Below are 26,183 nucleotides of genomic sequence, written 5' to 3'. Positions count from 1 at the left end.
AACGAATCCAAAGTCACAAGTGTCTAAAGTCCAACTGGGGCTGCCAGACCTCCTCAAACATGGGGGCCACAACCCAGGAGCCCCATCCTGGAGCTGGGGTGGGGGGGGCTATTGCTCGAGTTCAACCTGGTTCTGGAGCAGGGCTGGGGCCGGCAGGGAGGGGGCACGGGCTGGCTCCTGACCCCCCCCATCCCCACCTGGCAGCCAGGGGTGCCCAGCGGGTGGGGTGGGGGGGCCTCCTCCTGTCCCCCCTCCCCGGGAAGGCACAACGTGGTCTGTGCACGTCGGACGGCTTCAAAGCAATGTAAGAAAAACATCCAGAAAAACATCCTCCCTCCAGGGAGTGCCCAGAACCCCAGATCCCAGTGCCTCCCGGGCCGGGATGCAGCCCCAGCCGGGGGGGCTGCTTAAGGCATTGGCGGTGATGTCCCTGCCAGGGGAGGGGGCTGCAGCCCCTTCCCCTTATTCCTTCTCCCGCGTCCACTTGATCATGGTCTCGGGCGAGCGGTAGAGGAAGATGAGCTTGGCGTAGAGCTCCTCCTCCAGCTCCAGCTCGCCCGTCTCCCGCACCAGGAAGATGTCCTGGCACAGCTTCAGGATGCGATCCACGTAGGGCAGCTCCTCGAACATGATGGAGTGCGACACCTCGCTGAAGAAGCCCCGCACGAACTTGCCGATCACCAGCACCACGGACACGTAGAGCCCCATGATCCTGCGAGAGGGGGCACATCAGTGTCACACCAGCCGTCCCCTCCGTGTTGTGGTGTGATGTAATAGCCTGCCACAGTCATCCCGGGTCTTTCCCCAGGTGTGCCAATCACCTCCCCCTTCCCCTCCCTTGCCCCCTTGCTGAGAGCTGTCCGTCAATCTTGGCATTCCAGCAAGGGCGTGGTGTGATTGGCGAAGTTCCAAAGATGCCTCTCAGCCCTGGGGACATTGGGCCATCCAGGTGTCATTTGCCCCCTGAGACTTCCCCCCCCTTACCTGGTTGGTGGGATCCCTACCCCTTCCCTGCCCCTCTCCCCGGGGTTGAAAGACACAGCAACCACAGCTCGCTGCTCTCTTGGAGCTGGTGCTGCATTCAGCGGCCTGTGTGCCAGCAATAAAACTCTGGATCGAAACCCTCCAGCAGAACCTGACTCCTTTCCTTCACCATCACCTCAAAGCTTCTCCACCAAGGTAAACCTGAGCTCCTGCATGCCTGGACTTGTCCCAAGTGCCCAGCTGCAGCATCCAGCCAGCCAAAAGTGTCTCTGAGGTGAAACCACCACAGCTGCTGCCTCTGGTCAAGCAGCAAGGGCCAGACGAGCCCAGGCACGTCCCATCGGGCTATACTGGTATTTAATTCCAATACCTCCGGATCCCCCCACACCCTGGCACCCTCCACGTACCCGTAGCCAGCCAGGAAGCCCAGGATGGGGGGGCTGACTTTGTCGTTGAAGATGATAATGGGGAGGATGCTGCCCTCCTTGGGTGGGGCGTCCTTCAGCCTCAGCACCCACCACTCCACAAAGTGCTCACCAGGGCCAGAGCCCCTGCGCTCCTGTTTCAGCTGCAACTCCACGTCCAGGTAATTCTCCACGCCATCTGCAGAGGGTGACACCGTCAGGGCAGGGCACAGTGGCCGCTGTGCTCTCGAGGACAGTTTTTTGGGTGGGAGTGACACAGCGGGGCTCGCATCCCCACTGTCAGCAGGGGCTGGCACCAGCAGGTGTGCTCCCAGTGCTGATGCTTTAGGGAGGGCCACACTGGGACTCGTGTCCTCCCTGTCTTCAGAGAGGTGGCACCCAGTGCTGCTTTTCTTGTGGGGGACATGTTGGGACCTACCTGGCAGCAGCTGCTCGATGGGTTCAGCTTCGATGCCAGTGGATGCCCGGATGTATTTGGGGAAGAGGTTTTGCAATGCCCTGCAAGAAAGCGGAGTGATGGGGGGGGGGGGTTACACCATCCCACTGAGCCCAGGGGTCCAGCCAGCCCCTCAGGAGACACTCACACGGGCTCAGTCCTGGTGCCATCCAGCAGCTGGGCCAGCTGCAGGCGCTCGGGCGTGCCGGGGTCCAGGTCTGCGCTGTGTTTGCCGTAGGTGTTCTCCACCGTGCCCCCCTTGCTCAGGTCCCTGCGGGCACGAGAGGCTCAGTGCGGGCAGGGGGGTGCAGGCAGGGCTGCCTCCTCCCTGGCCGTGCCCGAGGTACCTCTGGAAGATCCAGTTGAGGTGCAGGGTGATGTCAGAGGAGCCGTTCCGCAGCTCCAGCTGCATCTGCTCGCGGCTGGGGGGGCTGATGCCCCACAGCGAGCCCGAGCTGCCCTCGATGCGGGCGGTGACGATGTCCTCCACGTCGTAGAGGCTGATGAACTGCATGGCCATCTGCCACCGGGGGGGAGGGGGGACAGAGCTCAGCCCCTGCCCTGGGGGCTCTGCCAGCCCCCGCCCCGGGCAGCCAGCAGGGATTTTTTGGGGTAGGGTGGGGATTTACCAGCTTTTTTTCAAACTCTTTGGTGAGCTCCTCGTAGTCCTCGTAGGTGAAGGGCTGGATGTATTGCTGCTGGGAGCTCGTGCTGAACAGAGGCTGAGGAGGGGGACAGGGGGACATCAGCCAGGCAGGGCAGCCTGGTGTCCCATCTGGGCAGCCCAACACCCACCCCACATCCTCACCTCGTAGCCCCCCAGCTTGAGGGTGACGGTGACGTCGATGGGGTGGTTGATGATGCCCACCACGGAGCGCACCAGGGACATGAAGAGCAGAGGGAACCAGATGATGCCCACCAGGAAGAGGATGATGAGGCCACCCATGCCATACTTCACCACCTTCTTCTTCTTCTGCCCCTTGGGCTGGGGGAATTTCTGGGGTGGGGGGAGACAGCACACAGTGGAGGGTGGGTTCAGGGGGACCCCAACAAACTCCCAAGAGGGGTTTAGTGAGGGACCCTTCCTGGCACAGGGGCTGTACCTTCTCAGTCTCCCGGATGCACTTGATGATGAAGATGTTGGCGTAGATGTCCTCCACACACATCCAGTCAGAGAGGGACAGCGTGGTGTCCGTCCACACCCAGTCCATGATGGCCCGCAGCTCCACCAGGAAGGGCACGAGGCGGAACCTGGGGGGGACACGGGGACAGGGCGGTGGTACGGCACCCTCGGCGTGCCCAGGGCTCCCTGCAGCCCTGTGCCCTACCCCTGGAAGAGGAAGAGGTTGAGGTAGTTGTATTTCTTGGTGAAGAAGTTGCCCAGGATGCGGGTGGGGTAGCCACAGCGGATCTGGTAGGCCGACAGTCCAAAGTAGATGCACTTCACAAAGTACCACAGCTGGGCCACCGTGTTGTGGCGGAACAACCTGCGGGAGGGACGTGTCACCACCCTTCAGCCACCAGCCTGGGCCACCACGTGGGCTGGGGGACACCAAGGTGCCACACGAGGGCCACGCCGTGCTGTGGGGGGAATCCTTTGGGATGTACCTTTGGGTGACGTAGGGCAGGATGAAGAACATCCAGATGTGGATGCCGAAGACCAGGATGACCTGGAAGACGAGCTTGCCCAGCACGCTCTTGCAGAGGTAGAGCGCGCGGTCGATGACCATGGTGGTGAACTGGAAGAGCAGCATGAACAGGAAAGCCTCTGGCACTTGGTTTTCCAACAGCGAGGAGGTGATGTCGGCGGCCGCCGTGTATTTCTGGGGGGCAGGAGAGGTCAGGACCCAGCCCAGCCTCACCCCGTGGTGGAGGCAGGACAGGCAAGGCCCTGTGGGACTCCCTGCTCACCCCAAAGGCCCAGAAGCCGAAGACGATGATGATGAAGCCGACCACGTCAGCCAGGAACATGTAGGCGTAGACGTCGGCGGCCGCACGGCTCTGCGTGTCCATGATGTCCCGGCAGAACTCGCACACTGGCTGGTACATGTCGTGTGCCCTGCAGGGATAGGGGACACGGGGGACACAGGGGACAGGTGACAGGGACTGCACCCCACAGCCCCCACCCCAACCAGCCTCCCCACAACTCACATGGTGAGGAAGAAGCCCTTGACCCGTAAGCCAACCAAGTTCAGCTTCCTGCGAGCGTGGCTCTCTTCTGACACCTCCTCCTCCTCTTCCTCCTCCTCGCCCCCTTGAAGTGAGGCACAGCGTGGGTGACAGCCAGGGTCCTGCAGGCCACATCCTGCCCAACCCCAGCACCCTGGGGGTGGCAGCTTTGCTCCTCAGCAGGACATGAGAGTTGGGAACTTGTGCTCACCTTCCACTAGAACCACCTCCGTTGTCTTCCTCCCCTGCTTCCTCCTGAAGCGGAGCTGTGTGGCCTCAGTCCCCTCTTCCTGCTCCACAGACTCGCCCTCCTGCTCCAGCTCCAGCCCTGTGGCTGCTCCCAGTGCTCCTGACTGGGCTGGAGCCTCCAGCCCTTCCTCAGCCACCGCTGATGGTGGGGACACGGCTTCCCCCGGCTTCTCCTCCCCTTCCACGCTCTGCTGCTTCTCGTCCATCATCTTCTCCTGGTCCCACAGCCCATAGGACTGCAGAGGGACACGGTCAGGGGTCCTGCTGCCCCCCAGCCCCACACACCTCACTCCCAGGATCATCCTGCAGCATCAACTCCCACCAGCACTGGTGGGAAACCACGGCAGAGCCACCCAGCACCTGCTGGGTTCTGCCTGGAGCCCCCAGGAGCAACTCCAGCTCCCCCCAAATGCCCACCCACGGCCCAGGGCTCACCAGCAGCAGGGAGCGATGGAAGAAGAGGGCCAGGAGCTGCAGGAGGTCATACTTGATGTAGTGGATGGACTTCTCCAAGCCAATGATGCGTGGTGGGAAGAAGGGCTTGCCCTCGTTGCGCAGCAGGGTGATGTAGCCATTCCAGGGGAAGAAGCCAAACTGGAAGAGGTATTTGACCACCACTGTCATCTGTGGGGACGCTGGGGTCAGTGGGTGGCAGCGGGGGCCGGGTGGCACCGTCCCTTCACTGGCCACCCCCTGCCCACCTCCGTGAAGACGATGGCGGTCATCCAGAAGCGCTTGGTGGGCCGGGGGCTGGAAAGCATGGCCCAGAGGAAGACGAGGATGGGCAGGAAGACGGAGATGACAGAGCCAGTGACCATGTTGTTGAGGACGATGGTGAAGTAACAGAGCAGCTCGGAGTGGCCGGTCCCGAAGCGGTACCCGGCCAGCAGCAGCTTCAGGAACCGGTTGTGGGATTGGTAGAACCGTTGTGACTCCTCCAGCTCGGAGACACACAACCTCCTGCAGGATGCAGGGCTGGGGTGAGCGCCCCTGCTGCCCCCATCCCCATCCTGCTGTCCCCATGTCCCCCTGTCCCTATGTGGACCTGCTACTGAGGAGCTCACTGGCAGTCCGCCTGCGCTGCTGGGGAACGGCCAGGAACTGCTGGGCATCGGGCACCGCCTCCAAGCTTATCCCCTGCTCCTGGCTGCTGGAAGAAGGGGCAGCTCTTAGGTACCTGCTGGGGATGACAGAGGGACAGCGATGAGCCCCCTGCCCTGGCTGTGGCACTGCCAGGGTCCCCTGGGGGGTATCTATGCACCTGCCTGGAAGCGCGGAGCAGGGACACTGCAGCCAAGGAGCTGTGCGCGCTCGGCTCCTGCAGGAGCTCCTCTGGTGGCAGCTCGTAGAGCTCATTGGGGAACTCCTCCTCGTTTATCTGCTCTCCCTGTGGCAGGCAGGACGTCAGTGCCACCCCCGTGGGCTGCCACCCCCCGTGCCCCGGCGTCCCCCCGGGCTCACCCTGGCCAGCCGCTCTGCCATGACAAACCTCTCGAGGCACAGCACCCGGGACATGTCCGTGTGCTCCCGGGTCTGCGTGTCCAGCCACTGCGTCAGCCCGTCCACCAGGGCCTGGCACAGCAGCCACAGGAACTTCAGCGTGCTCAGTGCCCGCTGCAGGACGTTGCTGCGCTCTGCCAGGGCAAGGAGAGGGCTGGAGGGTCACCCGTGCCCACCCAGACCCCCCCAGCATCCCCCTGGCACTGCAGCCCTGCTGCCCACCTACCAGATCTTTCCACGTTCTCTTCCTCCCGGCCTTCAGCCCCCTGCGCAGCCTCCACCCCTCTCCTTGCGCCGTCTCCTCAAGGGTCAGACCCCAAGGAAGGATGAACATCATTTCTGGGGCTCTCCCACCCACCACCCCATCCCCTGTCCCCCCACATCCACCTTAACAACCAGGGTGGGCAGCAAAGAAGCTGCACAGCCTGTGCCAAACCCCACTGTAGCCACCAGAGAGCCCCCACACACACTGGGAGCGCCCTGCCAGGGCACACAGTGGGCACCAGGCAGGGCTGTGTCCCCTCCTGCCCCCAGCCCTATTTTGGGGTGTCACACCCACCTGCAGAGCTGTCGGTGCCAGGTGGCTGTGGCTGCTCAGGCTGCTCCTGCTGCCGCAGCACCGTCCTGGCGCTGGTCACCCAGGCCTGGTAGGCGAGCTGGAGGGGGACAGGGGCCATCAGCAGCCTGGGGACACTGCCAGCCCTCGGGCTGCTCTGCAGTCCCCCTGCCCTGCTCACCTGGAAGGCGCTCATCCTCCCCGGCCGTGGCTCCTCCTGCACCTCCTCCTCCTCCTCGCTGTCCGACTCGAAGAGGAAGTATTCCCCGGAATGCAGCACTGCCGGGGGGGCACAGGGTGTCACGGCACAGCCAGGGCCATGGCAGGGGTGTCACACCCCAGGCTGTCCCCGCTGCCACCTCCTGGGGCGCTGCCTGGCACCGAGGACACCCATGGGGACATCAAATCCAACGACTCAACTGCCACGTCCCCAGAGCGGCGTCCCTCCAGCGCCAGCGTTCGGAGGTGACCGACATCAGTGACCCCAAACCCAGCCTGGCACCCCCAGTCCAACACCCCGTTAGTGCTGGGGAGCAGAGAAGCCGTGGTTAGTGCTCTGGGGCTGAGCTTGGGGACAGGGGACATGCGGGGTGTCCCCCTGGCCGAGCAGTGTCCCTGCAGGTGTTAGTGCAGAGTCCCTGCAGGTGTCAGCGTCATGTCCCATCAGGTGTCACTGCAGTGTCCCTGCCGGTGTTAGTGGTCCGGCAGAGGGACCTGTCCGAGGGCTGAGCCCTGCTATGGCCCCGTGCTGGGGCTGTACCTGTAGCATGGTCTAACCATGGCCGCCACCACCGCTCCCTCTGCCGGGACGGGTCTGCTGGGCCGCCGGGAGCTGTGGGACGGCAAAGGGGGCTGAGAGGGGGCTGAGCAGGGCACCCACCCTGCCCAGGGGCACTCGGGGTGGGGGGGGTCACCACAATGCTCCACGGGGCTCCACCAGGATGGGCGTCGGCGAAGGGTCACGGTGCCACCCGTGTGTCCAGAGAGGGGTTGGGGACACGGGAGGGACCCCCCGGCTCTCACCTGCTCTGGCCCCTTCCTGCTCCGTGCTGGTGGCGCGTTCCTGGTGGTACTTCTGCTGCTTGGCTCGGATCCGCTCCATCCTGGAGGCAGAGGGTGCTGCAGAGCCCGCTCCCCCAGGGGCACCCCATACTCAGGGGTGTCCCAAGGTGCAGGGAGAGGGGTCCCAGTGCCCCCCAAACCCACTCACTGCCGCTTCAGCTGGTCCAGAGACTTCTTCTCGGCTTGCCGGTGCGAGCGCAGGCTCTTCATGATGCTGGCCTTGAACAGCGCCACACCCCTGGGGACAGGGACAGCGGAGGGTCAGGGAGGTTCCCCAGCACCCATGGGGACTCCTCAGGACGCCAGTCCCACCTGGAAGCCTGCAGGGCAGAGGCTCGGAGGTCCCACATGACGTGCAGGTAGTAGGAGCTGAGGAAGATGCGGCGCTGGAGCAGGAGGAAGAAGAAGCAGATGCTGTCCCACATGATGCCGGCCTCCTCGATGGGCAGCGTGCAGTCGTGGTCCTTGTGCATCGCCTTGGCTGGCAGGCAGAGGAGCAGGCGGGTCAGGCAGCAACCCAAACTTGCAGCCCCAAGCCCCCCAGATCACCCCCAGAGCAGCAACTCACGGTCGTAGTAGCCCTTGACAGTGCAGGCGAGGCTGAAGAGCTGGATCACCCAGCAGAACCTGCTCTGCATTTGCTGCACGAACACACAGGACAGGAGCTGCGGGCAGAGAGGGCACACAGGGCTCTGTCACTACCCCAGGGGACAGCCAGGGTTGTTGCCACATTTCTCTTCACAGAGAAAAGCAAGGCACAATTCTTCCCGAGGATTTCTGAGATTCACATTCTCTGAACCTCAGAGAAAGGGGAAACACAATTCTCATCACTTGCTGTGCCTGTGTTGTGCCAAAGCAGAATGCAATATGGAGATTGTTTATCCAAAGTGATGGTGTTTTGTTTCCTTGGCCTGTCAGAGCCAGGTGTGTGTGTCTGTCAAGACTGTGGGCTGACAGTCACAAGATTCTGTGTGGTGTGAGCAGGGTGAGTGCTTGGCAGATTCAGTTTAGATGAAACGTACATGGCATAGTATAATAAAGCAATTAATTAGCCTTCTGATATCAGTGGAGTCAGATGCACCATTCTCTCCCCTTTGATTCACAGCACAGGGTGACCCGAGGAGAAGCCCGTGGCTGGCTCAGCACGCACCGAGAGCATGTTTTTGGAGATGATGACGGCGATGTTGTAGAGGATGAGGCAGTCCCAGAGCGCCAGGCGGGCGCGGACCGGCTTGCGCAGCATGGCGGTGCCCGAGAGCAGCAGGTAGAAGCAGGCCAGCACGTAGCCCAGCCCAAAGAGGCTGATGCGGGTTGTCCCAGTGATGAAAACCACCACCAGGACCACCCAGAAGAGGTAGTGGAACACCACCACCTTCACCATGTCCAGGTAGGACCTGTGGAGGGGGTGGTCAGAGCAGGGCCTTGTCTCTTCCCAGCACAATCCCAGTCCCCCCAGCCAACCCTATCATGGGGGACAAAGGGTTTTGTCCCAGTTAATGGCACAAAGCCTGTGAGGGTCCATCACCAGGGGTGTCCTGGACCACCTCATCCCCTTCCAGAAGAGCCTCAGGGTGTCCCTGCTCCAGCCATCAGGGCGGTCATGTCCAAAGGGACCCTGGCCCAAAAGGGTTCCAATCCCATTCTAGGGGATCCCAGCCCAGCAGGTCCCACTGCCTGAAGGTCCCATCCCACCCACAACCAGGGGATTTGCTGTCCAAAGGTGGGATCTCATCTTGTCCCTACCCCAAAGGGTTCCATCCTAGGGGGGAAGCCCATCCATACCCCAAAGTTTGGCATCCCAAGGTTGGAATTCCACAGGAGGGATTCCATTGTGTCCACACCTCAAGGGGTCCCATCCCATCCCTCCCATCCCCAGGGCTGCCATCCTAGAGGAGCCCCCCATTCACTGCCCACAGTGGGGATCCCATTCCAACGGCCCAGCCCTGGTGGGGGTGCAGTGCTGGGGGCACCCACTTGCAGTAGATGAAGTTTGGGGTGGGGTTGTGGTGGTCCTGCTCGCGGTCCAGCCGGTCCGAGTTGCCCCCGGCCGCCCGCAGCCACGGCTCGGAGCGCTCGGCCTCGAAGACGCGCCACTGCTGGGCCGCGCACAGCAGCAGCAGGAAATCATCTGGGGAAGCACGGCTCAGCCCGGGCCACAGCCCCCCCATAAATGCTGATACCCCCCAAACCCTCCCCCAGGCGTGGGGCACCTGCCCAGGATGGGGAGCTCAGTCGTTCCCTCCAGGCAGGTGCGGCTTTCCCGGCCCCACCTCCTCTTTAACCAAGTGTGGAGCTCTCCAGGCCCCTCCTTTTCCCAAAAAGGGCTGGGAAAACAATTAAGGTCCCCAAAAAGGGCTGGGAAAACAACTAAGAACCCCAAAAAGGGATGGGAAAACAATTAAGGTCCCCCAAAAAGTGTTGGGGTTTGCCATGGCTCCTTCTCCAACGGGGTGTGTGCAATTCAAGCTCTACTTCGAAGGAATTGGGGCTCTCAAAGCACCTCCACACCTCCTGTTTGTCCTTCCCCGCTCCTGGACCCAAAGGATGGCTGGTGAGGTCCCAGACGTTGGGACAGGGGGTGGAATAGGGTGACAGGGCACCCCATGGGCACAGAGGTGCCAGGGGCTGGAGTAGGGGAGCCAGGGACTGCCATGGGTTGTGTCACCCCATGAGCAGGGGACTGCCAGGGGCTGGAGTAGGGGGCACCCCATGGGCAGGGGGCTACTCACTGATGAGGTTGGTGGATTTGGGAGCCTGGAAGAAGTCGGGCAGGTAGAGCCACTTGACGAGGGCCGAGTTGAGGGGAATGGAGTGGCTCCAGCGCCATGGATAGTCTGGGGGGGCAGGGGTCACCATCAGCGCCAGGCCTCTCCTGCAGCAGGGCAGGCCAGTGGTGCCCCACAGAAAGGCAGGGTGCCCCTTACCTATGCAGAGGGCGGGCGGCATGCCCAGGCACAGCAGGTACTGGTAGAGGAAGAAGATGACGAGGAAGAGGCAGTACTTGGGCCAGAGGCGGGCGATGGCCGCGCGCCGCCGCCGCGTCAGCATCACCACGAGCCAGCAGCCGTGCAGGATCACCAGGAAGTTCATCCGCTGCCCGATCACGTTCACCATCATCAGGAAGCAGATCTGGGGGTGCAGGGGGTGCACAGCTCAGCAATGGGATGCTGTGAGTGCTGGGACCCCCCCCTACACACAAGGGGTGCTCGCACCTCCAAGCCAAACTTGTAGTAGAAGTAGTTGATGAAGTATTTGGCGCAGCTGACGAGGCCGAGGTCGAGGTGCTCGCGGGAGATGTCCTCAAACACGGTCTCGGTGACAGGGGCCACCAGCTGGTGCTTCTTGCGGTGGTACTGCTGGCGCCGGTACACCACGGCCTCGAACACCAGCAGCAGCAGCACCTGCAGGTGGTTCTGGGGGAACAGGGCACGCTCAGGACCACGGGGTGACACCAACAATCCCCCCACAGGGTGGTCCTCAAACAGCACTTTCCCAGGTTCTCAGAAGAGACCTCCGGACCACGGTGTGACGCCAAGAATCCCCTCCAGGGGGTAGTCCCCATAAAGAGCATCTCCCCAGGTTCTCAGAAGAGATGCCCAGGACCATGGTGTGAAGCCAAGAACCCCCTCCAGGTGGTCCCCAGAGTGTCCCCGTGCCCACCTTGACGTATCCCCAGTTGGGGAAGCCCTTGCGGATGCCGAACCAGTTGGCCGGGTCCACGGGGCCACGGTACAGCGTGGAGTTGCCCAGCTCCTCTGGGGTCAGGTTGGTGCCGTTGGGGAGGGGCTGCAGAGGGGAGCAGCAGGGGGTGGTCAGTGCCCCTCAGCCACCCCAGCAGCCAGGGAGCCCCCCAAGACCCGGCCCCGCTGGGCACACCTGGGTGCAGTTGCTGAAGTACTCGTGGGGGTCCACAACCTCGAGCTGGTAGAGCATCTTGCAGACGATGATGATGCAGGTCCAGACGGTGGAGAGGCACGAGGCCATGTGGCGGAAGCGGCAGTAGGGCATGGCCAAGGTCCACAGCAGCACCAGCAAGAAGTTCATCACCGAGACCTGGGGCAGGGGCCGTGTCAGCACCTTGGGGAGCGCCGGCTGAGCCCCCCAACCCTGCACCCCCAGGGGTACCTCCTCCAGGGCCACCCAGACAGTGTAGACAGCCACCAACTTGAGGACGTGGAGCTCCAGCAGGCGCCTCACGAAGACCTCACTCCGTGTCAGCTTGTCCGAGAAGGTGCGGCCCAGCACCACCAGGCGCTCCAGCACCAGCCCCCATTTGTTGGATGCTGTGGGACATGGACCCTCATGGACACCCCCATTGGCTCTGAGGCCACCCCAACCCATCCCCTGTGTCCTCCCCAATCCATTCCCACAGCCCCCCACCCCTGGAGAACAACCCAACCCATCCCTGCAACCTCCAGACTCTTCCTGGCTCAGAGGGCATCCCCATCCATCCCTGCATCCCCATCCAACCCTGCATCCCCATCCATCCCTGCATCCCCATCCATCCCTGCATCCCCCCAGGCTTGGAGGAGACCCCAATAAATCCCTACACTACGCTGGTCCCATCCTGGCTTTCAGAACACCCCAGTCCACCCCCATGCCCTCCCAGCCCATTCCTGGCTCAGAGGACATCCCAGTCCTCCCAGATTAGAAGAACACCCCAATCCATACCCTGAAAGTCTCTTCCAGGCTTGGAGGGATGCCCCAGTCCATCTCCATACCCTCCCACACTTGGATATCAACCCAAATCCATCTCACCACCCAGGTATCAACCCAAATCCACCTCCCTACCCAGGTATCAACCCAAATCCATCCCCCTGCCCTCCCAGGTCCCTCCTGGCCAGCAGGACACCTCTCCCAGCCCATGCCCCATATCCCTGCCCCATACCCAGGGACGTGGTGTCCGAGTCTCGGGACTGGGCAGTCTCAGAAGCGGCCGCATCCCGCAGCAGGCGGCTCCCGTGCAGCTCCTCAGACCTGTGGGGAGGGGGTCAGAGCAGGGACAGGGGGCTGGGGGTGCAGGGGGGTCACCCAGCAGCGGGTCCTACCTGGGGATGTGGTCGGAGGTCAGAGATGGGGGCCGGATGTGCTGCAGGTCAGTGATGCGCATGAAGGGCTCGTGGAAGTAGTGGAGCTGGAGGATGCAGGCCAGCAGGAAGAAACCCATCATGAGGATGCTGGAGAAGAGCTCGGAGACGCTGAACTGCTGCAGGCCCATGTCGCTCAGCCTGGGTGGGGACAGGAGGGTCAGCACAGGGTCCCATCCATCCCACCCCAACCAGGCACTGAGCCCCCACACCAGGGATCAACCCCAACCGGCTCCATGCGCCTTGGTTTCCCCAGCCCTTGGCCATGCCCTGGGGCCAGCAGGGACCCCACAGCGGGTAGGGGACACTCACTGGTCATCATTGAGGCTCGTCATGTTCCTCCAGTACATGGGGAAGTCCTCAAACTGGTAGGTGTAGGTGGCAATGAGCACCAGCATGGTGTAGGCCACCACCAGCCACCAAAAGCCCTTGAGCACCTTGCGCCACAGGCTGTAGTACACCTGCGGGGACAGGGACATCAGCAGGGCCACCCCGGGGATGGCACAGGTCCCCAGGGGTGCCCAGCCCCTCCACCTGGAACAGCATGAGGCAGAGGAGCAGGAGGAGCATGTAGACGATCTTGTAGAGGACGAGGCGGCCGGCGAAGGTCACCACGATGAACTTGGTGGCGCACACACAGATCCAGAACTTGGCGAAGAAATCCCTCAGCACCTCGCCCAGCCTCTGCAGCACGTCCCGCGTCTGGCTGATTTCTGTGGGGCACGGAGGGGCTGCAGGAGCTGGGCAGGGGCACAGGTCCCCCCCACAGGCACAGTGACACCTGGAGCCCTCACCTGTATCCGTGACAGACACCTCCAGGAGCGGCATGGCCGGCGCCCTCCTCGTTAGCACCTTCTCGCTAATGAAGCCGCGCAGCAGCATCCAGAAGGTGAGGGTGAGCAGGAGCTGTGGGGACAGGCGGTGAGCGGGGTGCTGGCAGCACAGGGGTGGCACAGTGCCACGGTGCCACACTCACCTTGGCCCCCAGGGCCATGCAGGGGTACGGCGGGTGCACCAGCCCCAGCTGCTGCAGCTGCACGAAGCTGATGCGGGTGGGCAGCTCGGGGGCCACGTCCATGGCCCAGACGTACTGCAGGCTGCACAAGGCGATGGCGTAGAGCACCAGGAAGGGCGAGCACAGCATGGCAAAGTGCCGGCGGCTCCGCACCGTCCAGATCAGGCACGCCCACAGCAGCAGCACGAAGGTCAGCCAGCTGTGGTACGTGATGCTCCACACCTGCGGGCAGGGAGGGTGAGGGCTGGGCCCACCAGGTGCCCCTGGATGGTTGTGTCCCCTCCCCAGGGCCGTGTCCCCTGCCCATGGTTGTGTCCCCTGCCAGCTCTTTACCATCATGGCAATGAGGGCAGCCACGTAGCTCTGCTTCATGAGGAGGTGGCCCACGGTGTGCAGGGGCAGCCACGCCGTCGGATGCCTCCTGCCTGGCATGGGGAGAGGGAGTGTGAGGGACCCCAGGGATCCAGGCAGGGTTTGGGGAGGAGGGGCACAAGGCACCCTGGGAATCCAGGCAGGGTTTGGGGAAGGAGAGTACAAAGCACCCCCAGGATCCAGGCAGGGTTTGGTGAAGGGGAGCATCAGGGACCCCAGGGATCCAGGCAGGGTTTGGGGAGGGGGAGCACAAGGCAGCCCCAGAGATCCAGGCAGGGTTTGGGGAGGGGCTGGGGTCAGGCTTACGTGCGTTCAAGACGTGGACAGTGCAGTTCTCGGTGCTGGCACTCGGTTTCCCGGTGTTGGGACACAGCATGGGCTGAGAGCAGAGAGGGCTCAGAGCCCACCCTGGCACCCCCATCCCACACCCATTCCCTGCACAGCCCCCCCAAACCCACCTTGGCATCCTCGGCCACGTGGGCAGTGTCCTGGGGCCAGCTCTGCAGCTCCACCAGGTCCCTCGGGCACGGCCGTGCCGGTGCCGTGGTTCTCTGCAAGGGGCAGGAGCCAGCTCAGGGCACCGCTGCCACCACTAGGGAGCAGGACATGCCCCAGCCCCCTGCCCAGGCACCCCACTGCCCCCCACCTCCCCTCGCAGTCACAGCCGGGGACATTGCCACCATTGTCACCGCTGTCACCGCCGGGGTGTGCCTCAGTCCTGCAGCCCCTCACCTTGACCTCCCGCCGGCGCAGCTTCACCAGGGTGGCCAAGGTGTAGTAGAGCAGGAGCAGGATGCCAGGGTTGGCAAAGACAGGCCAGGGGTGGCTGTCGTTGAGGTCCAGGGTGTTGGGCTGCGAGCAGTTGTAGTACAGGATGATGTCCTTGAAGCCAAACACCCTGCAGGGACAGAGGAGCTGGCATCAACCCCCAGCCAGGACCAGGAGCCAGGCTGCCATCCCTGGGCTGGCACCAGGAGCCAGGCAGCCATCCCTGGGCTGGCACCAGGAGCCAGGCTGCCATCCCTGGGCTGGCACCAGGAGCCAGGCAGCCATCCCTGGGCTGGCACCAGAGGGATGCTCTGGCTGCCCTCCCCAGGGCGGCTCACCCTGGGGCACAGCTCCCTCCTGGGACTCACCGTGCCCAGATGGAGGGCGGTGGGAACACCCCCTGGACAAAGGGGGTCTGGTAGGCATAGAGGCACAGCAGGTGGCAGGCGCTGTAGATGCCAACGAGGACGCAGAGGACGTTGAAGGCCTGGTGGCTGGAGGGGAGGTGACAGGCCCACCACGTGCACAGCCCCATGAAGAGCAGGAAGTAGACGCTGGAGGAGGCGGAGGGCAGGGTGATCCCTGGGGAGCAGCGCCCCACGGGCGGTCAGTGCACAGCCCGGCAGCCCCCTGGGCTGAGCAGCATCCCACTGAGAGCACCCCTCTGAGAGCACCCCACTGGAGCCCCCATCCCACTGAGAGCACCCCACTGGACCCAGCATTCCTCCTCAGAGCAAGCATCCCTTCCCCTTGGACAGTTTTCCACCTTGAACCAAGCATCTCCTTCCTCTTGGTCCAAGCTTTTCCCCTTTGGACTCTAAATCTTGCATCACTCCTGCTTGGAATGAGCATCCCCTCCCTCCCCAGACCAGGCATCTCTCCCTCCACAGGTCAAGCATTTGACCCTCAGAGTGAGCAGCTCTCCCCTGGACTGAGATTTCTCCCTGGGATTGAACATTCTCTGCCCTTACACCAAGCATCCCTCTCTCCTTGCACTGTTTTCCCCTCTGGAGCAAGCATCTGAGCTTGGATGGAAAAGCCTCCCCTGATGCACCAAGCATGCTTTCCCTTGGACTGAGCATCACAACCACCCTGGACTGAGCGTCCTCACTTGGCAGCAAGCACCCTCCCCAGCAGCTCAGCCACCCCCATGTGCCCCCCAGGCCGTGCCCACCTGGGGATGCCACGGCACAGAGAGAGAAACAGCAAGAGTTTCTCACAGAGGCTTGTGAGAATTTTTAAGGAGTTGTAAAGATGTGATAACTTGTTAACTACAAACAACCTGCAAGGAGTGTTTTTCTACTTCGTTTTTCTGTTCTTCTCAAGAACAGTGTGTGAGAGGGATGTTTTTGTTAATTAACCCATCAAACAGAACCCATCGTGTCGCTCCATAAAAACCGCGCGGTTCTCTGGAATAAAGCCTTCTTCACAGCGCTGCCTCCTGCCTGTTCCCGTGTCACTCCCAGCACCGGAGTGACCCACACGCACCTGCCAGGGCCAGCAGGAGGACGGCCAGGCCCTTGCCAGCCTCCCAGAGCAGGAAGTGCGCCTTGTCCCGCAGGCGGCTCCGCAGCCGCGAGTCCCTCTGCGCCCTGCGCTGCCGCCCCGCGTCCTTCTCCTCCCTCTGCCGGAACAACAGCGCGCTCTGAGCCCCGGGACCGGCCCCGGGCAGCTGCCGGCCGTGCCTCAGTTTCCCCGGTGTGCAGAGGGCAGGGCGGGCTCAGTGCCCGGCACCTGGCCGTGCCGCTCTGGCAGCCCCGGGACAGCTTTGCCTCCTCGGGGCCGCTGTTTGCCTTGGCTCCGGGAGTTCCCGGCGCTGAGCTTTTTTCCAGGCTCCCTCCCGGGCTCACGGCAAAGGCATCCGTGCCTGCAGTGCTCAGGTTACAGCCGGGGCTGCTGGGGAGCCGCCGGGGCTGGGTCTGCCCGGGTGCCACCAGCACAGTGTCCCCCTGACCTGCTGGCACTGCCAGGCGGGGCTGGCACGGCACAGCATGGCACAGCACGGCACAGCTCCCAGCCCTGCACCAGAGAGCTCCAGCTGGGGGCCTGCACCCCAGAACTGCCTACCCCCACCCCATAACTGCCCACCCCCACAGCTGCTGACCCCATAACTGCCCACCCCCACAGCTGCTGACCCCATAATTGCCCACCCCCACAGCTGCCCACCCCCACAGCCGCCCGCCCCACTGTCCCAGCCGTTTGCCACAATCCCTGTGGCAATGCCAGAGCAAACACAGACACTCCTCCACGGCTGAGTCACCCTAAAGCTGTGTGACAATGACCAAGCCCTCCAACCCGGCCAAAACCGCCCCAAACTGGGTCCCCAACCACCGGGGATGTCCCCGTGCCAAGCCCCAGGCTGTGCCCAGGGAAGGGACAGGGACCAGCCAAAGATGGGGACCTGGTGGCATGTGGATGGTGGCATGTCCCCACGGCACTGGGGGTGGCTCTCACCCACTCAGAGGAGTCCAGGGACTCGGGATTCCCTCTGCAGGCGGCAGGGGCAGGGCTGAGGCGGCGGCACAGGCACAAGGACAGGGACGAGACCAGCAGGATGCCAACGTCGGGTGCCACCAGCCGCACCGAGTTGGGAATGTCACTCAAGTCCAGCCTGGGGGGACAGCGCGGCAGGGGAGGGCTCAGGGGTGACCCCCCCCAGCCCCTGCCAGCCCCCAGCCCCACAGGTGAGGGAGCCCTTACCTGGTGACCCCAATGTGCCGAGCAAAGACCTCCCAGGAGCTGCCTGTGGGGAGGAGGGGGGCACTGAGAGGGGCAGACCCTGCACGGGCAGGGCACTGAGCACCCCCAGCACGGGGAGAGCACCCCCATCCAGGATGGCAGTGCAGGACGGGCTCTGTGCCCAGTGCAGCGGCACGCAGCATGGCACGGGGTGTCCCCAGAGGTGGCACGTGCCTGGCACCCTGCAGAGCCTCAGCAGCCCCCAGGATGGGTCCCACATGGCACCAGCTGGAGGGTGCAGCCCCAGGGCAGCCCAGGGAGCAGGGCTGGGGGTGGGTGAGGGTGGGCACGGGCACGCCCTACTCACAGCTGGGCCCCAGCAGCTCGTCCAGGGCGGGCAGCGTGTGCAGGCATATCTGGAAAACCAGGTGGGCGAGGAGGAAGAGGATGCTGATCCCCAGCAGAGCTTTGAGGATGCGGCTGCTGTGACCTGTGACACGGGCAAAGCTGTCACCCCCCAGCCAAGGACACCAGGAACCCCAGCAGGGACCCTCAGGAAGAGCTGGGAAGGGAGCCCTGTGCCCAGAGAGGCCAGGGCTCTGCCCCAGGGTCAGGATCCCAGCAGGGCTCTGCCCTCACCAGCACAGCCCGAGGGCCAAAGCCCAGGACCACCCCCCATGGCCCTGCTGGCCTGGGACCACCCCAGGGTGCAGCCAGCATCCCCATCCCTGTGGAACACCCCATGGGATGGCTCCAGGGTCCCCATCCCTGTGGAACACCCCATGGGATGGCTCCAGGGTCCCCATCCCTGTGGAACACCCCATGGGAGGGCTCCAGGGTCCCCATCCCTGTGGAACACCCCATGGGATGGCTCCAGGGTCCCCATCCCTGTGGAACACCCCATGGGATGGCTCCAGGGTCCCCATCCCTGTGGAACACCCCATGGGAGGGCTCCAGGGTCCCCATCCCTGTGGAACACCCCATGGGATGGCTCCAGGGTCCCCATCCCTGCTGGAACACCCCATGGGAGGGCTCCAGGGTCCCCATTCCTGCTGGAACACCCCATGGGAGGGCTCCAGGGTCCCCATTCCTGCTGGAACACCCCATGGGATGGCTCCAGGGTCCCCATCCCTGTGGAACACCCCATGGGAGAGCTCCAGGGTCCCCATCCCTGTGGAACACCCCATGGGATGGCTCCAGGGTCCCCATCCCTGTGGAACACCCCATGGGATGGCTCCAGGGTCCCCATCCCTGTGGAACACCCCATGGGATGGCTCCAGGGTCCCCATCCCTGTGGAACACCCCATGGGAGGGCTCCAGGGTCCCCATCCCTGTGGAACACCCCATGGGATGGCTCCAGGGTCCCCATCCCTGCTGGAACACCCCATGGGAGGGCTCCAGGGTCCCCATCCCTGTGGAACACCCCATGGGATGGCTCCAGGGTCCCCATCCCTGCTGGAACACCCCATGGGAGAGCTCCAGGGTCCCCATCCCTGCTGGAACACCCCATGGGAGGGCTCCAGGGGTCCCCCCACTCCAAACCCCCTCAGCCCTTCCACCACCTGCCTCTCCCCCCATTCCCAGCCGGCTCCCCGGGCCCCGTGCCCGTTTTCCTGGCCAGGGGTGGGGTGGGCAGCCAGCCCACCACAGCTGTGAGCTTTCCCTCCTCTTGTTTTTTCCTGTAAATCCAGGCAGAGGCTCTGGGCAGCGCCGGGATCCATGCGGGGCCGTGCGAGCCCATGAAATATTCAGAGGGTGAAGCTTTTATCTGCGGCCGTGCCAGGCGCTGGGGTGGGCTCAGAGCCGGGCACGGGGGGGCCAGGGGCAGCTGCCCCATAGCGTGGGGGTGACCCCTGAGGCCACCACACACCCCAGAGCCCCGGGCAGGGCGGAGGGGCTGCTCGTGGTGTGCCTCACAGCCCAGCCCTGAGGTTTTGGGTTAAAAAGGCTCCAACCCGGCCCTTGTGGAGCAGCAGGGCTATTAATAGCCCCCCTGGGCTATAATTAACAGAGAGAGGCTCCACACGGAGCCACACTGCCCAGCCGGGGTGAAACCACAGCCAAGGTGCCCGTGGCAGGGGGGGGCAGCTCCCCTGTGCCCATCCCCCCTGTCCCCTGTGCCCCCTTACCTGTGCTGAAGCGTGACGAGGGCCCCGGGAACCAGGGCAGGAGCAGCAGGAAGAGCAGGTACACCAGGGACAGCACATTGTAGCGGAAAAGGCAGGCTGGGGACAGAGGGACAGCGTTAGTGACAGGGATGGGGCACAGGGAGGGCTCACAGCTGCACACCCCCCCACACCGTGGGGATCCCCAAAAGAGAGGCACCCCCAAATGCCAGGTGGTGCTGCGGTCCAGGTAAGACAAGGAGGGGAAGCCCCAAAATTGCCATCAGAAAGAGGGACACAGGCAGGACCTCAGGCTGTGCCACTCTGGGTGACAAGAAGAGGGGACACCCAGACACATGGGGTGACAGGGGAAGAAGAGCCATGACAAAAATCTGCAGCGTTTCCACATCGTTCCCAGCGAACCAGGCTGAGCGGGGCAGGGACCCCCATGGCCAGGCTGGGACCTCAGCCGTGACCCCTGCAGGGCTGGCACAGCACCTGTCCCCTGCCCTGCTCTGGGTGTGCCGCCAGCCCAGCACCTTCCCCCTCACTTATTTTTAGCCCTAAATTACAGCTTGTTTGCAGGCACAAACTACCGGAGCAGCCGGGCCGAGCCAGCGCCCTGCAGGGACAGGGATGGGGACAGAGATGGGGACAGAGATGGGGACAGGGACGTGGGAAGGCACCTGCCACCCCAGCTGGGGACTCAGCGTTGCTGTCATCACAGTGACAGACACCAGCACATGCACGGGCAGGGGCTGAGAGCACCCAGGGCAGCCCCGAGGCTGCGGGGATGGGCAGCACCAGTACGTCTGGGACAACCCTGGGACACCCCTGGGACACCTGGGATCAGGGCTGGGGACAGGGCACCGCCTGGGACACCCTGGGATCAGGGCCTGGGGACAGGGCACCGGCCTGGGACACCCCTGGGACACCCTGGGATCAGGGCCTGGGGACAGGGCACCGGCCTGGGACACCCCGGGATCAGGGCCTGGGGACAGGGCACCGGCCTGGGACACCCCTGGGACACCCTGGGATCAGGGCCTGGGGACAGGGCACCGGCCTGGGACACCCCTGGGACACCCCGGGATCAGTGCCTGGGGACAGAGCACCGGCCTGGGACACCCTGGGATCAGTGCCTGGGGACAGAGCACCGGCCTGGGACACCCCAGGATCAATGCCCAGCAGGGGACCGGGCAGTGAGCTTTGTCACCGCACTGTCCCCATCCCCTGTGCTGCAGGCCAGGGGGACACATCCCACCAGCATGGGGGGTCCCTCTGGGACAGCCCAGGGAGGGGACAGCCCCAGGGGACTGCTGTTGGTGACCTTGGCTGTGACAGCCAGGGCAGGAGCTGCTCCCTTTGGCACCTCACCCAGGAAACGGGTGACACAGGGGGTGACACGGGGGGTGACACAAGGCGGGGGGTGACACGTGGGGGGCTCAGCCCTGACCCAGTGGTACCGGGGGGGTGAGGGGGGCCCGGCCGGGTGCCAGGGACGTGCTCAGCACCGCAGCCCGGCACGGCCCTTCCTGTGTTTACGAGGTTTCAACGGGACAACACATCCTGGGCATGGGGACAGCGCGGCCGGGGGGGACACGGCACAGCCCCGGCGACAGCAGGGCACGGAGGGAGCAGCCCGGGACACGTGCCACGCTGGGGCCACAAGCAGCTCCGGTCCCCTCGTGTCCCCAAGCCCGCGAGGCACAGCCTGGGCCGGGGGCAGCGGGACCGGGAGCAGCCGCCACCTCCCCGCGGTGACCCCGGGACGGGACGCGTCACCTCCCGCAGCCGCTGCCGAGGGCTCCTGGCTGTTCCTGGCTGTTTCGGCACAGGATGATCTCATGGAGCAAATATTCCAGCCGAGAGGAGCCTTCCCGGCACGGGTGCGAGACGCTGCTGCGGCTGCCGTGGGAGCCGGGCAGGGCCCCCTGTCCCCTGTGCCACCCACCGCTGTGCCCACCCAGCCGCACCGTGAGCCCCCGGCCCTGCCACGGCCACCTCCGGGCGCTGCTGGCACCGAGGGCACGGCTGGCATTCCAATGGGAGCACGGATCATGCCGGGCACTGGGGGGTACCCGCCTGCCCACCCCAATATTTGGTGCCACCAGGACCCTCTGCTTGGTGGCACCCCCTGCACCCCTCAGGCACCACCAGGAGTGCTCGATGGCTTCCAGCAGGATGGAAAAGGAGGGCAAGGAGGTGGTGGCAGGTGACAGCCGGGTCTGGGGGCACCCTCGGGTTTGGGGGCACCCCCGGAGCCCAGCCTGGCACCCCCCGCCCCGGCTGCAGCGGGCGTGCCGTGCCCGGTGCGTGGGTGCTCCGAGGGAACCGGTTCCCCGCAGTGCTGACAGCGGGGAAGGTGCAGGCACAGGGAGGAAAAACCAGTTTGGCGTGTGGGGAGAGCAAGGCCGAGCAAAGCCGCCCTCCAGCAGCCGGCTGGGCATGGGGTGGGTACAGCACTATGGCACCCACAGCCCCCTCCCCATGCCAGCCCTGCCCTCACCACCACACCCCGGCTGTGTGGGAGCACTCACCTTGTCCCCTAAGCCAGGCGCCCCGGACTGGCACCCCAATTCCTGCCTGCCCAGCCCCGTGACCCCGGAGCAGCTCCCACGGAGCTCCCCGGCACCGGCAGCACGTGAAATATTAACGACATTAATGAGGCGGGAGGAGGATAAATTACAGCGCTGGGGAGCTGGGCGGGATGTGGCAGGGCTCCCCCACGCCAGCCTGAATTGAATCTCCCCGTGGGAGGGGATTGGGGTCACTGGGCACCCCTGGCAAAGGGGGGCAGCCAGGAGGAGTGGGCACCAGCGCCTTTCCCTGGCACTGGGCTGGGAAGGGATTTGGGGTCTGGCAGAGCCCCCTCCCTTCACACCAGGCACCATCCCACAGCCAGGCAGTTTCCAGCATGGATCCATTCCCAGCTGAATGGGGAAAGGGGGCTCCCAGACCCCCAGAGCTGGGGGAGCCCCACAGAGCAGCCCTGCAGCATCACTCTGCAGCCACACCGCGCTCGGCACCCGCGGCCGCTCAGGGTTAATTAACAGAGCTCTTTAATTCCTGCCCTGCTCCCTCACACGACCGTCACCTGCTGCTGGGGCCAGGCAGCTCTGCCAAGCTGCCTCCCAGGCCACCAGCCCCAGCTGGGGACCCCAGGGACCCTGACAGTGTCCCCAAGGTGTCACTTTGCTGCCAGGACTCAACTCTGCACCTGCTGACTGCAAACCAGAGGCAGGGTGAGGAACCCAGAGGCCTCATCCCAAAATCCCATCAGTGTCATTCTCCCCATCCCCGAATCTCATCACTGTGGCTCTCCCCATCCCAAAATCCCAGCACTGTGGCTCTCCCCATCCCAAAATCCCAGCAGCCCCAAAGGGACAAGCCCTTGGGCAATGGGAGCTGGCCAGCAGCACATTCCCAGCCCCTCTTTCCAGGAAAGAGCAGCCCCACCGGCTCACCCTCCATATCCTGTTTTTGTGGAAAGTTCATCCCGCCAGCTCCCGACCCTGCTCCCGGGAATGCCGCAGGAGATGCCCCAGGAGGGCTCCGGGCCGGGTGCCAGCGGTGCCCGGGCTGCCAGCCTGGCAAACCCCAGCTGGGAGCCAGGGGACAGGGAGCTCAGGGGACAAGTTTGTGCCAGGGGACAGGGAGCTCAGGGGACAAGTGTCACACACTGGCACACGCCAGGAGGGCACAGCCCGTGCCACAGGGCTCCCGGAGCTGCAGGCTCAGCACTGGACATATGAGGACACACATTCCCAAGGCCACCAACATTCCCAGGGCCACCAGCATTCCCAGCAGAGCCATGACCGTGGCTGCCACATGGCAGTGCCAGCGGTGCCCAAACCCTGCTGTCCTCGCCCAAAGGGGACCTGCTGCACCCCTGGGGAGCCCCTCACGGTGTCCCCCATCTCACTGGAGCTGTGGGGGCTCAGTCCTGGTCACCTGGGCCCTGCATCTCCATCCCATCCTATCCTCTCATCCCCTCCCCCTGCCCGGGAGGAAGCAGCACTTATTGCTCTTGGAGACAGCGGTGGCTCTGCTTTTTTTTTTTTTATTTTTTTTTAAATAGTTTTTTTTCCCCTCCTCTATTCTATTTCCCTGGGTTTTATAAAAAGCACCTGACCGCAGCAGGCAGCTGCTGCAGCCCACGCTGGCACCGAGCTGGGCTCCAGCCCCGGGACCCCCAGGGACCCCCCCAGCACCCTGGGCGGGCAGGGGGGCTGTGTCCCCACCCCGGGGGGTTCGGGGGGCACCGCAGCCCCAGGGGGAGGGGGTGCCACCCTCACCCATCACCTCTGCCCGCGGAGCCAGGGATCAGCATGGCCACGACTGGCACTGGGGGTGCAGGGCAGGAATTAAAGGGTGCCCCCACAGCACCCCAGAATCCCAGCAGGAAGGACGGAGCCGAGGTGGGGACACAGCCCAGGGCACGGCTGGGACCCCCCCGGGCTGTGCCAGCCGTGGGAAGCCGGGGGGCTGCCCCCAGTCACGGACCCGAGCCCGGCGGCTGCACTCGCCCCGAGCTGGCCGGGAGCCCCGAGCAAACATCCTGCGGACGTTCGGGGAGAGCCAAGCTGCCCGGGAAGGAAGGGCCGTGCTGCGGGGCAAACCCTCCCAACCCAGGTGCGGCGGGACGAGCCGCACCCCCCGTGCCTCAGTTTCCCCCGGCTGCTCCTGCGAGCCCCCCGGGCGCTGCTGAGTCACCCCCCTCGGCAATCCGCTGGAGCAGGACGGAGTCCCCGCCCAAGCGGGGCCCCAAATTTAAACACGCCACCTACGAGCTCCGCGGGGTGGGGGGGGGACAGCAAGGCCACCAGCGTCCCCAGCTCTGGGGGACCGGCGCTCCCCAGCATATCCCGTGCTGGGGCAGGGGGCAGAGCCAAGCAAGCCGGCAGGATTTGGGGGCAAAGCAGCACGATTGGGAGCAGGAGGGCCCCGCGGGAGGCTGGCCCGGAGGCCACGTGTCGCCCCGGGCACCCATGGGATGCACCCGGCAGCTCCCGCGCCCCGGCCCGGGCAGCGCAGCCCCCTCGGGCAGCCCGGGCTGGGCTGGGTTATAATTAACCTCCTGACATCCTGCGCGATGCTCTGAGTCACTGCCCCAGCAAACCAAAGGAAAAGCAGCTTTTTCAAGAGTCACCGACTTCCTCCGCCAGCGAGGCTGCGCCCGGAGCCAGCACCCCGAAACCCGACCCCGCTCCCCAAAACGCAGCTGGGAACGGGGCTGGCTCGGCTGGACGCGCCTCCTCGGCCGGCGGCGTGTCTCTCTCTCTCCAGGTGACAGTGTCCCAAAAGTCCTTCTAGGGCCACCCCAAAAGCCACCCCAAAGCTCCCCGGGGCTCGGGCCCCCCAGCACGGCCGGTGCGAGCCCGGTGTCGGCGGCAAACAGCCCGGCACAAGGAGCCCCTTGAACAATCCTCGCTATAAGGAGGTTTTTCCTTTGCGTCTACGCAAACGCAGCGTCCCCGAAGAGGCTCCGGAGCAGGCGGGCTTCAAAGAGCCGATTCTTGTCCTGCGCGTCCCGGGACACGGGGATTTTCCAGGCCGGTGGCCAGCCGGTCGCCTCGGTGGGTGGCACAGCTGCCATCAAAGGCCGACGGTGCTGGGAACGGGCTGGTGGCAGCCTGGGGACCGCAGAGCCACGGGGGCTGGGGCGGGCACGGGATCCACCTGGGCATGGGGGTAGGATGGGCACAGCCACCGCCGGGCATCGCCCACCCGGCCGGAGCGAGCTCCGCGGCCCCAGCAGCACAGCGGCGGTGGCTGTGACCCGGCCGGGCCACCTGCACCCCGCACAGCTGCCGGGGACAGGGGGGACACGCACGCACCGTCCCGCCCGGAGAAAGCGGCAGCGCTCCCCGCCAGGGCGCTCGGTCACGGGCGGAGCCGCGGGATCTCGGGTGTCCGCCCGTCCCGGCACCGACCCCCCGAGCCACCGGCGGCTCCGGGATCCCAGCCCCGGTTCCTGCGCGCAGGGACCCGCTCGTCCCCGGCTTCCCGGCGCTTCCCGGCGCTTCCCGCCCCACGTGCCGGGACAGCCCCGCGCCCCGCAGCCACCGGCGGGCGGCGACAGCCCCCGAGCCACCCTCCCCAGGGGCGGGGGTCGCAGCCGCTCCGCTCCGGGGATCCCCGCACTCACCGGCCAGCAGGGCGAGCGGCAGCAGCAGCCAGTAGAGCCCCTGGCAGAGCCCCCGCCGCTTCATCCCGCGCGGCCGCCGCGGCGGGGCCCGGCCCGAGCCGCTCCGAGCCGTTCCGCCCCGCCGGGGCTGGGCAGGCCCCGGTGCCGACGCCGCTGCCCGGTCCCGCGGCGCTCCGAGGCGCTGCCCCCGCCCCGCGCCCGCCGCTTTATAAAGCGGCACCGCCCGCCCCACCCGCCGGGCCGGCGCGGCCCCAGCGCCGCCCGCCGGCACCGCGCCCGCCGCTCCCGCCGCTGACACGAGTTGTCCGGGCTCAGCACGGGCCCCGCAGCCCCCCGGGTTCCGCTTTTTGCGGTCGGGGGGGGAAAAAAAATCGACTAAAAAAAAAAGGAAAAAAAAGGAAAGAAAATAAGCAGATGTGCTTCGTGTTTGTTTTGTCCGAAAATGAAATGAAGAAGTCAGAACTTGTTTTTGTTGAATGTTTGTTGTTGATACGGGGGCTGAGAGCTGCTGCGTGGAGTGGGGAGCTCGGGAGGGGTTGATGTGCAGTCCTGGAGCTGGGTGCTGTGTTCCTGGCACTGGGGAATGATCCCGTGTTCCTGGAGCTGGACCCACAGTCCCACATTCCCA

At 64.8% G+C, this 26,183-nt stretch overlaps 1 protein-coding gene across 3 annotated transcripts; it reads right to left on the bottom strand.

Annotated features, from left to right (window-relative positions):
• Positions 1 to 13: 13 nt before the first annotated feature.
• On the bottom strand, positions 14 to 25,673 carry PIEZO1 (piezo type mechanosensitive ion channel component 1). Of its 3 annotated transcripts, none has more exons than XM_030956283.1 (51): positions 25,556 to 25,673; positions 19,432 to 19,527; positions 17,670 to 17,792; positions 17,324 to 17,366; positions 17,078 to 17,234; positions 16,112 to 16,247; positions 14,992 to 15,205; positions 14,588 to 14,753; positions 14,314 to 14,406; positions 14,162 to 14,234; positions 13,817 to 13,908; positions 13,445 to 13,705; positions 13,263 to 13,374; positions 13,003 to 13,181; positions 12,781 to 12,929; positions 12,430 to 12,609; positions 12,270 to 12,358; positions 11,507 to 11,664; positions 11,258 to 11,434; positions 11,042 to 11,167; positions 10,594 to 10,794; positions 10,306 to 10,510; positions 10,111 to 10,215; positions 9,356 to 9,509; positions 8,532 to 8,775; positions 7,950 to 8,046; positions 7,694 to 7,862; positions 7,530 to 7,619; positions 7,343 to 7,422; positions 7,080 to 7,151; positions 6,501 to 6,598; positions 6,323 to 6,419; positions 5,990 to 6,064; positions 5,725 to 5,897; positions 5,529 to 5,650; positions 5,309 to 5,443; positions 4,965 to 5,223; positions 4,699 to 4,887; positions 4,226 to 4,499; positions 3,997 to 4,099; positions 3,757 to 3,904; positions 3,454 to 3,668; positions 3,174 to 3,332; positions 2,949 to 3,096; positions 2,654 to 2,842; positions 2,475 to 2,567; positions 2,193 to 2,365; positions 1,994 to 2,116; positions 1,828 to 1,907; positions 1,392 to 1,587; positions 14 to 712 (listed from the first exon to the last, which is right to left on the bottom strand). In XM_030956283.1, the coding sequence occupies exons 1-51, from the start codon at positions 25,617 to 25,619 to the stop codon at positions 463 to 465; spliced, it is 7,404 nt and encodes a 2,467-aa protein (XP_030812143.1). In that variant the 5' UTR covers positions 25,620 to 25,673; the 3' UTR covers positions 14 to 462. The 3 variants fall into 3 exon arrangements, with proteins under 3 accessions (XP_030812143.1, XP_030812145.1, XP_030812144.1); XM_030956285.1 differs by having other exon boundaries at positions 5,990 to 6,061; XM_030956284.1 differs by having other exon boundaries at positions 5,309 to 5,440; positions 25,556 to 25,619.
• Between the last annotated feature and the right edge of the window lie 510 nt (positions 25,674 to 26,183).

The sequence above is a fragment of the Camarhynchus parvulus genome, chromosome 11 (genome assembly GCF_901933205.1).
Source record: "Camarhynchus parvulus chromosome 11, STF_HiC, whole genome shotgun sequence".
NCBI classification, from domain to species: Eukaryota; Metazoa; Chordata; class Aves; order Passeriformes; family Thraupidae; genus Camarhynchus; species Camarhynchus parvulus.
The sequence above is the reverse complement of the archived record's forward strand: the minus strand, read 5'-3'. Positions and strand labels throughout refer to the sequence as shown.